Genomic DNA, 10,176 nt, shown 5'->3' on the forward strand with positions numbered 1-10,176 from the left:
CCGCCGCTAGAGGGGGCCGCGCCGGGGCCCGGCAGCCTCAGCCTCCCTGCCTGCAGGGGCTGGACTGCCCCCGGATGCGGGGGGCGGCGGAGGGAGCGCGGCGATGCTCCTCCGCCCCGGGGAAGGAGATAGCTTCGGGGCGGCGGGGCCTTGTGGCTCAGGCCTTGCAGCCGGCTGCGCGAGGGGCGAGCACCCTGCCCGGGAGCTCCCCTGGCCTAGAAAGAGCTCGGACGGCTCCGAGCCCAGCTCCCCGCCCCTCCCCCTGTGTGGAGCCTTATATAACACTTTGCAGTGTCATTAGCTTGGGCTCCCGCTGCTCCCCCATGCTGCCTGGCCCTGTCTTCATTCCCCAAAGGACTGATACCTAGTCTCTTGCTCCTCCTAAATACAGGCTTGCAGGGGCTGGGGTCGGTTGCATGGAGTTGGGGCCCCTTCAGCACTTGAACTAGTGAAATCGTCAGGTTCCCAGCTCCAGGGCCCCACTGGGAGCTTCAGTTGTTCCCTCCTCATTATGCGGAGGGCTGCTTTCTCCAGTATCCACAACGACCCGATGATGCTTTCCTCTTGTTAGCCAGTAAACTGCTGCCGCTTGTACCTTGAGCCATTTGCTCGTTGGCTGTTTGTGCGCTGAGGTCTCTGCGTTGGAGGGAGCCTTGTGGTTCTGTCTCAGAACCTTAAGATTGGAGACAAAGGAAAAACTACAGAAGCACATACTGTAGGCCATGTACATGGTGGCAGTGCAGGATCGTATATTTTAAGTGACTGAGGAATCCCTTTTATTTCCCTGCTTGCAGAATTACTTTTGCTGTTTCAAGTCCTTTGCTGTGTTCACACAGTGTAATTTCAGAACACAGGGCCTTGAGACCTCACAGCCCTTAAATATTCACTTTTCCATTGTTACCTAGGTCATGGAAAAAATCACAAAGATGCTGCTTCAGTCAGGGCCACGCATCCCATACCTGCAGCTTGTGGCATTTATTACTTTGAAGTGAAGATTGTCAGTAAAGGTAGAGATGGGTAAGTACACTGCTCCAATTTGATTTTACTGGTGGTTACATGTATCTTCTGTACTCAGTCTTGTTTGCTGAATGGGTTAGAAGTTTATTTGACAGCTGGTGTTTATAACAGGTATGTGTGTTAGTGGGTTATATCTGCATAGTCAACAGGTGGCACACCGGTAATATGTATTGGAATGAGGTGCCCTTATGTAGCTGCTCTCTGCTTAGTTCTATGTGGGCAATAAGTACTGCTCAGGAAGGCAATTTCAATTTCATTGGTGTTTACTTTGTTTCAGGGATGTCTGCTTGGTATTCAGGCAGCTGGAAATGGGAGGAGAGGAGGGACCTGAGGGAAGAATATTAGATGTCCTTGTTAGGAAACATATAGGAAACCAGTCCAAGTAACTTCGTACAGCATGGAAAAATTCTGTATTTCTAAGGTCTGAAAACAGACTGTCTGTAAGCCTAAGGATTTATTTTCATGATTTTTTTTTCATCAAAATGTGTGGAGGCTTTTTTTTAAATGGTTATGGGGACAGGGTTAGGGTTAGTGAATTAAGGGATCAAGAGGAGCCATTAAGTAACAGAAAGGAACTATTGTGTAAGCTACAACTCAAGAGGTAGATCACTAGCTCTATTCATCAGCCCAGTTAGTCTTCTGAAAGACCAAATTGAGAAGTTAGGACATCTTTGAATTGGTTGAGTGACTATAATGTTTTGATTTGGTTCCTGCTTTTCAGGCTGCCTTGGGGCAGCCTTGATGTTTTGAAATGAAGCGTAAGAAGGTGCTTTCAGATTTGGAGGAGCTGTGAATATTATGTTTTGATGGTCATGCTGTCTGGATGGACAACAAGTAGCAGTAATTGAGCTCTGGAACATGAGCTTCTCCCATCTTGTCCAGAAACTGCTTATGAATAGCCAGGGAAAGGATCATTTAAAATAGAGAAAAAGAGGCCTTTGTTAATGTAGGCAGGATCTAGGTGTTTTCTATCATCAGTTGAACAGGTGCTGGTTTATGACAGGCAGCAGTTGTGTAGGGAAATCCTAGTGTTGGACACAAAATACAAAAAATGAAGTTCTTCCAATAGATTTAACTTTTGATATCTTGTAGGATACTACCAGCTAACTGCATTTATTCTCTAATCCAGGGGTTTTCAACTAGGGGTACACGTATCCCTGGGAGTACTTTGGAAGGTCCCAGGGGGGGATGCGTCAGTGCACTGGAGGAGCCACTGGCACTTCTGTTTTGCCGCTGTGCAGGGGACCCCCCTCCCTCCAGCTTGTCGACCGACTGCTGGGGGACTGCCTGCTTCTTGCCTGGCCACTGGGGGTACCTTGACCAAAAAAGAATGAAAGCCCCTGCTCTAATCCATTCTCATGCAGAGCAGCTTGAAGCACAGCAAAGGCAGCATATACTGTCTGGTGCTAGAAGCAGAATATGAACCATGTCACTTTGCAGTATCCACAAATAGGCAGCTCACTGAGTGGTGTTGTTGACTGCTTAGTTTGGCTTCTATCCAGCCTTCTACTTGATTGTGATCCCTACATAAGGTAATGCTCTGGATGAAAGTCTAAAGAGTGTATGAGAGTGAGGGGAGTTCTGTATTTTTTCAGGGATGTTGGGAGGAGAGAGGAAGAAATAGTATGTTTAGCAAGTCTAGCAATAATATTGCTTCTGATCCTCATGACCTAGCTTGTGTAGATGTTAGCCATCAGGAAACAGATGCACTTTTTCTGCATATGTATCCCCTATAGCAGTAACTTAAAGGATTGTGATGGCAATTAAGGAGCCATCTTTACCAACTCTGTCATCTCAAAGGCTAAGATCCACTGGACCCAGATACCCCATTGGGCTAACACGGTTAAGGCACACCAATTTCTGTAGCCAATATTACTCAGAAATGATGTGGCTGGCATCATGTCTGGTTGCCTTTGGCTCCTGAGCCCAGGTTACCAGGTACCGTTGACAGCTGGGTCAAATGGGAGAGGTGCTTTGTCTGAGCCCAGAGTAGGGCTTGAGCTTGCTTCCACAGTTGAAGGAAAATACATCGATTGCTCTTCTGTAGTGCTTTGCTACCTACTTGCAGAAGTGTAGGAATCAACTTTTGTCGTTTCCAGGCTTACTGGTACAATGCCATCCTACTAGAACAATGCAATGGCATGTCTGCAGTGATCTTGTTCCAAAGTCAAAATCAAGCCTATGCATTTTGGAATTTTTTTTTCCTGTTGCTGAAAGAGGGAGAAACTAGACAGCTGCATTGGGAGTGCTGAGGTTGAGACATAAAATCATATACGTTCTGTGTTATGGCTGCCATAGTACTCGCAAAGAAAGCTTCTCATCATAGGCATTGTACTAACAGGCCCTGTGTTGGAGGTTCTGTAGCACTTACTTACACATGCTGTGCTAACAGTTTTCAGTGATTTATTCAGCATGTAACTTCTCTCAGTTTGGGACTTTCTCTTGCTCAATTATATGCTGTAGGATCTGTCAACAGTTAGACTGCTACAACCCCTTTAACTCAGAACCTGCTTTTTTAGAATTTGTGCCTTACTTGATGTTTTGTTTCTTATCCTACTGATTTAAGGCTCAGTATGTTGGTTACTTTGTGTCAGGCAGATGACTTACTCTGCTACTGAGTTTGCCAGTGCTTGGGATATTGGGATGCTAATGACTTCTGTTTAAAAAGTGAAAGACCAGAGTTGGGTGGTGGAGAGAAAGGGAATACCCCAACATTAGAAGGGGTTAACTTGTATCTCCTGGGATTCTGTCTGTAATGTCCTCTAAAGGGCATCAGGAAAGCTTTTTTAAGTTGTTTCCAAGCTGTCTATATCAGATCCAAATTTCTACTTTGTAGCTTGTTGCTCTGAACCTAGAACTGTTTCTTGCTGTATTAATCAGCATTTAGCCTGAAAACTGGGAGAAGACTATTTAATCATGCTCACTTGCTCTGTATTGCTTGATGCTGTGTTGCTTACTTTAACATGTTTTGAAGTGGCTATGTGATCAGCCTTCAAAGGAAGGCTGGAATTGATCAGGTGCTGGTAGAACCAGTTTTGCTAAATGTGTGGTGGGGATACCTGAATGTGATAGTGTTCAGCATGAAGTAGATCATTTTTTCCTAAATCTGTTCTTTAAACTTCAACGTATGGCATGTGGCATTTTGACAAGGCTCATTGACTAGGCTTAACTGAAATGTTGGCATTTGCCGCTACATAAGGCAGTTTAATTTTGTGGGTGAAGAAGTTGGGTAGAGGCTGAGCCACTATGCAGCAGTCCCCACTGACAGCTCTTTCTGGTTGTAGGAAAATAGCTGGAGGCTTACATTTCTAGCTCTTATTTCATAATGTGGTGTCAAATTTTGCTTTCCTAGAATATGGTTTTATTCTGTGATTTTGAAGTAGGATCAAAGACTGTGCTGTTTTAGTGCTGCCATTGTGTAAAGGTTATCTTATGTCAATGGTATATTCCCACAGGGAAACAGAGCAAACCGTCTCTTCCTAAATGCCCTTTTCATCAGAACAGTTCTTTTTTCTTGATCCTAAACCCTGAACTGGGGATTCTGGAGTCTGTAAGAGCTACAAATTTGTTATGTACCTTGGTGAACAGCTACACCAACAATATTGCCTTACTAACAGAGCAGCATCTCACCACATTGTTTTCTTAGCTGCCCTGCTGTTTAATGCCACTGCTATCTGAAGGTGGTTTTGTGGACTACGTATGCATGGACCTGAAGTCACTTAGCCCACTTGTTCAGCTTCCCTAGGCTGCTTTGTCTGAGCATGGGTAAACGTAGGCTTGTCTCCCAGGTCAAAGTTTCAAAACAAAGTGCAAGATCCAAAGAACACTGCCTTGCAGGAATTATTTTTCCATGCAAGAGCCTTTAGGATTCAGATATGCTTCTTGGTTTATTCCCTGTGCCTTCCAGGCTTTGGCTCAACCTCTCTTCTACTGGCTAAAGAAAAATGAATGGGATTCACTGTGGTACCTGGTGCTACCATTCTTTGATTATTTGGCCAGTGTGGGTTCCTCTCTTGGCCTGGGGAGGGGTATACTGCAACTGCTACTGACTTCATGTTAAAATATTAAAACTTGAAAAGGAACCAAAGTGCTTTACATGGTAGTTCAGATGTACCATAGGGCTGCCCATTCTCTGTCATGAGTGGAAAGTCTCTCTCCAAGAATTGTGCACCATCTTGTCTCTTAGTTCAGCAGGTTGGTTCACCTACCAAGAGGTCCATTTGTGATTGGGCGCATGGTAGAGTGTCACCAAGTGTATCAGTCTTCTGTATCTCAGAAGAAGTATAAGGGGGGTAGAACGGGCTGGTTTGCTTTCACAGCTGGAGACAATCTGAATTCATTGGCTTTGCACCATGGATATTTTGTTGCATTTGATTCTAGCCCCCCACAAAGATTTACTGGGTCTGAACTTCTTGTGACATCACAGCATACTCCGAGCAGTTAGAATTACTTGAATCCAGATGCATACCAGGGCTGATGCAGTTGAGGAGAGTGGGCAGAAGTATTGGACTATTTTATGTTCATGACCAGTCCATAGATTGCTTATGATTTTATCAGCCTGATGTTTGTAATTGTTCAGCCTGTAGTTTTTACAAACATGTTTGGCTTTTAAGAACCATTTGAAGTCAGTGCTCCTGCTTATATTTCCTGGTTTGTGTAGTGTGATTTGTCACTGAGTCTTACAGCTTGTGTTTCCTACTGGATGACCTACCTTCTGAGTACAGAAACTGTGCCTGAAGGGATCTTCAGAGGTGGAACTTTTCAGGGAGCGTGTGGGGGAGTTCTTTGCTGGCTTAGTTTTAGGATGCTTAAGATCCTTCCCAGTGTTTTCTTGTACAAGAATGATTATCATATTTGGTTAAGTACATTATACCCCAGGTTTAAAAATAACTAAGTTTCTTCCTGGCTAAAGAGGAAGTATGAAGGCCAGATTTATTGGCTGTCTAGCATTAAGTAATCTTTGCCCCCTTCTCCCTGATTTACTTTGCAGCTTGCCAACTTTCCATTGCATTTTGGCACATAGTGGGTCTAATATCTCTCTCCCTCTCAGTCATCCTTTGACAATGTAACAATGGGTTCCAGATGCCAGAGGCCCAAACACATAGCATTCAGACTCTCTAGAAGGAGTTTTATGTCTTGGTGGTTCTGGAGCATCTTGATTGTCTGGTCATACTGCAAACACGTGTTTGTGACCAGGGACCTTTATTTGGTCTCTGCACATTCCTCACAGCTGCTTGTGCTGAATGATTCCTTCCTTGTATCTCGTTAGTTTGTAAGTTACTGGCTTTCTCCTCTTAGCTTTATTTTCTTGCCTCTGATGCTGTCTGGCTTCCCAGAAAGCAGAGCCAGTATATATAGAGATGGCAGGGTAAACAGCACCAGAAGGGCTGCTCTTTTGCATGCTAATAACTCCCTTTGCTTCCTTTGGAAAAGCAGTTAAATGTGGCTACATTTAGCTCTGGCTCTTTAGCCTTTTTAAGAATTAATTGCATCATTGGCATTTGAGTAGGCTCCCCAATTCTACTGGAGCTTGAGGTTGATTAGCTGGGGTAGAAGGAACCCAAATGCAAACACTCTGAGGGCAGTTATACCCATGTTTATTGTAAGTAAAATGAACAACATTGCAATTACAGATCAAGAAGAAAAGGAAGATGGGGGCAAAGTCAGTAATTTATCTAATGTTTCCCATAGTTGTACCAAAGAGATCTGGAGTTGGCTGGACAGATAGCAGTTGAAGACCTTTGCATTTGACTTCTCCCTCTATCTCTACTTTTGGAAACTCTTTTGTTATGGCTTCTTTCTGCAGTTTTTGTATGTACAGGTTTCCCTTGCCAACCATGGTTTTAAGTATCCACGGTTTTGCTCCTTCAGCCATGCCAGAGGGGGTCCCCAGCTGCCAGGGCTATGGACCCGGGTCCACAGTCCCCTGGCCCAGCTCCCACTCTGCTGCCTCCCACCATGTGCACTCCTGTGGGCAGGGGGGACCAGATCGGTATGTGGGGCAGGCGCAGGTTGTGGGCATGGGCTCCCACCCTGCTTCGTTCCTCCGGGGCATCCGCCACCCAGCGGGAGCAGCTGGGGCTGTGGGGCCATGTGGGGATCTCACTGTTGCTCCTCCTAGAAGCCCCGGGGGGAGTGAAGCAGGGTGGGAGCCCACAACCTGTCCCTGCCTTGTGTACAGATCTGGGGGGTGTGGGTCCCCTTCTTTTCCCCAGGAGTGCATGCAGTGGCAGGGAACTGGTCCTCCCTTGGATGAGCTACCTGTGGCTCCGTCCTGCTCTGTGTTGGGGCCCTGCAGCCGCTCATTGTGGCCCCAAGCACTGCCTGGCTGGCCAGCAGCCTCAGCCCTGACCAGCTCCCTCCCTACACGGCCTCAATCCTCCTCTCTCCCCCTCTTATCTGCTGGAGCTGCTCTGCAGGCTGCCAGGGGTCACGTGCATGTCCTGTACATGCACGTGGCGCCACCCATCTCACTGCCTTCCTTCCAAGCTCCCTGCAGGCTGGAACTTGTATTCAAGTCCGTAACCCCATTTTTCCCATAAGCTTTGTGTTTTACCAACGATGGTTTTGCCAACCACGGGAACTTTCAGGAACCTAACCCCCACGGTTGGTGAGAGAAACCTGTATTCACAAGCACCCAAGCCATTAGAGATTAATACCTACCATTCTTTTACTGGTTAGTACTAAATGTTAATTTATACATGTATCATTAAATTTGTCACATGTTACTGGGGCAGGTATACTTTATACCACTTGTGAGTGTCTGGGAGTTGCTGCATTCTAATAATACAAAATTATAAATTCTGATCCTAGCCATTTGTGAGGTCTGAAGTTAAGGTTTGAGGTGGATCAGCTTCTGCTGGAGGCCTGAGAAACCTGTTCTTCTCTTTATACTTTTTCAGTTGTAAGACCTTTTTGACCTCAGCCTTGTGCCTGACTTCCTTCTTGCTTCACTTGGCTTTGGTTCAGTTGTGATTCCTGGAGTACACATGGAGTGTGGGATATTTTCCAAGTTTCATGCTGGATTAGTTTCTCCCCTCCCATTGAGGATTGCCTGTGCCTGAACACGCCACTCCATCATTCTTTTGTCAGAAGAGTACCTACCTCTTCCTGGATTAGGCCGGTGATGCAGCAAATTGCTAACTATAGACCAGGAAAACAGTCTCTCTGTCTCTTCAGAGAATTAGGTAAGCTATCCAAGTAAGCAGTGATGGTAGCAGAGTGTATTTCTCTAATTCCACAGTCACTTTTGCATTGTTTCCATGTTTGGATAGGGAGAGCAGGGATCCTGTCGTGAGTGCAACCCAGACATGGGAGGTTAGGGGAAGCAAACCAGGAATCCAGAGCCAAAGGGTCAAGGCAGAGGGAGCAGGTAGGAAAAAGATGGGGTGCAAGGTGGGAAAAATTTCAGGCAGAAACAAGGCAGAGAAAACAGAGCGCCAAAGATCATGGAACAGGAATCTGGAGCACTGAGGTGAGACAGAGGGAAACCTGTTTTGTTGCAAACCCTCCGAGTACTGCAAGGGCTATTGCTTATATGCAGCTGCTACACCAAAGCACCCTAACACCAGCAGCAGTCCCATCCAGACTATCAGGGCCAGTTGGAGCTCATCTGGACAGCAAGCAGACTCTTGACACTACCCCCTTCTTTCAAAGTGCTTCCAAATGCCCAAGGACCAGGGTCCTTGGGTTGTGCTTGGTGCGGGGTCCTGAGGAGATTGGGGGCATATACATATTCCCCTGCTCACCCCAGGACTGGTCAGCCAAGCTATGTCCTTCCTATACTCTAAGTATTGTGTTTTCACTCTGTGGCACATGAACATCTCTTTTTCTTTTGAAAGCCACAGTGGGCAGGGTACAGAAAATTTCTGTAGCTCACCAGGGTGGTCAGGGATAGACCTGAGGGCCTCTGGAGAAGGAGCTGGTGCTAGAGTTGGCGCTGGATTTTGAAGCTCCAAGGGTGCTGGAGCCTGGGCTAGGCGTGGATTCAGAGGCACTGAGAACAGAGCTAGTCTTGGAGTTGGGGTAGGCTTTGGATATTTCAAGAACAAAGTTAGAACTGGAGTTAGTACTAGAGCTGAGGAGGGTTTGGGAGGTTCCAAGAATGTGGCTGGGGCTGGAGTGGACTTCATATGTTCCAGGAGTGGAGTGGGAACACAAGAAGTCCTTGACTCTCGCATAATTTGTGGACTATCATTGCTACAACATAACTTTTACACTACCAATATTGTCATTTTCACTAGCAAGCTTTTGAAGTCTTCAATGAAAAACATGTTGTCTTTTTATTTTAAAGGCTTCTTCAGAACATTGGCTTTTGTCTTTGCATCCTTAATATAAAGGTGCGTTTTTGTTTGACAGTCTTCGGGCTTCATATACGCTAGCAAAATTACTTGTTTCTGACACTGTTGATCAGGAAATGCATGGGACTCTCTTGAGCTGATGAAACTGTTTGAACTGCCTATAGTATACAGGGCAAAAGTTAGTGTGTCACTAGGACCGTGCTTTGTGAGTCTGCAAGACAAATTGGATTTTAAAAAATGTGCTCATTTGGCCTGCCACCAAAATGAATAAGCACTGAATGAATGAGGTTTGCAGTAATCAAAGTGCTGGGGCTATTTCTGAACCTTTAATGTCACTGACATGGTTCACATGAACTTTGTTGAATACCAGACTTTTAAGAAAACAGTTTAGCTGCCAAGAGTGGAAGCCCAAAGCAAGAACCTAGTTAATTTGATAGCTGTAGCTCCATATATAGCTTCAGCATGATGGAACTCAGTCACTATGTCCCTGCTGTTTTCTCTTGGTACCAGTGGTTGTAATTAGTGAACAGAGAAGAGATTGGAGTGCTGTAGTCATCTTAGGCAGGTAGTAGATGAGTCACTTATGTCGGTATGGGTTTGAACTGTGTCCTGATCTAGCTAGATGGTATCCAGGCAACCCCGTATCTCATCTTGATCATAATCTTTCTAACTTTAGATGCATAATTCCCAAATTAATATACACCATCCAATCTTTTCCCAGCAGATGGGCTCTCCTACTTCCTCTGCCAGAGAAGTGCCAGGTTTGACTCCTTCTAGACTACCGGTGGTCAATTATTTTTGGCAGGTGTGCCACAAGTTAAGCCCCACCCCACCCTTGAGTGCTGCTCTGATTTTTTTT

The 10,176-nt window shown here is 45.7% G+C and overlaps 1 protein-coding gene across 2 annotated transcripts in view; it reads left to right on the forward strand.

Annotated features, from left to right (window-relative positions):
* The window catches only part of RANBP10 (RAN binding protein 10), a 240,360-nt gene that overhangs the window by 545 nt on the left and 229,639 nt on the right, over positions 1 to 10,176 (forward strand). For both annotated transcript variants that reach the window (XM_019505877.1, XM_019505876.1), the window contains exon 2: positions 906 to 1,017. In XM_019505877.1, the coding sequence (XP_019361422.1) occupies positions 906 to 1,017 (112 nt within the window). The remainder of the gene's footprint in view (positions 1 to 905; positions 1,018 to 10,176) is intronic.

Source organism: Gavialis gangeticus, unplaced genomic scaffold (assembly GCF_001723915.1).
Source record: "Gavialis gangeticus isolate Ggan-Ray unplaced genomic scaffold, GavGan_comp1, whole genome shotgun sequence".
In the NCBI taxonomy this organism is placed as follows: domain Eukaryota; kingdom Metazoa; phylum Chordata; order Crocodylia; family Gavialidae; genus Gavialis; species Gavialis gangeticus.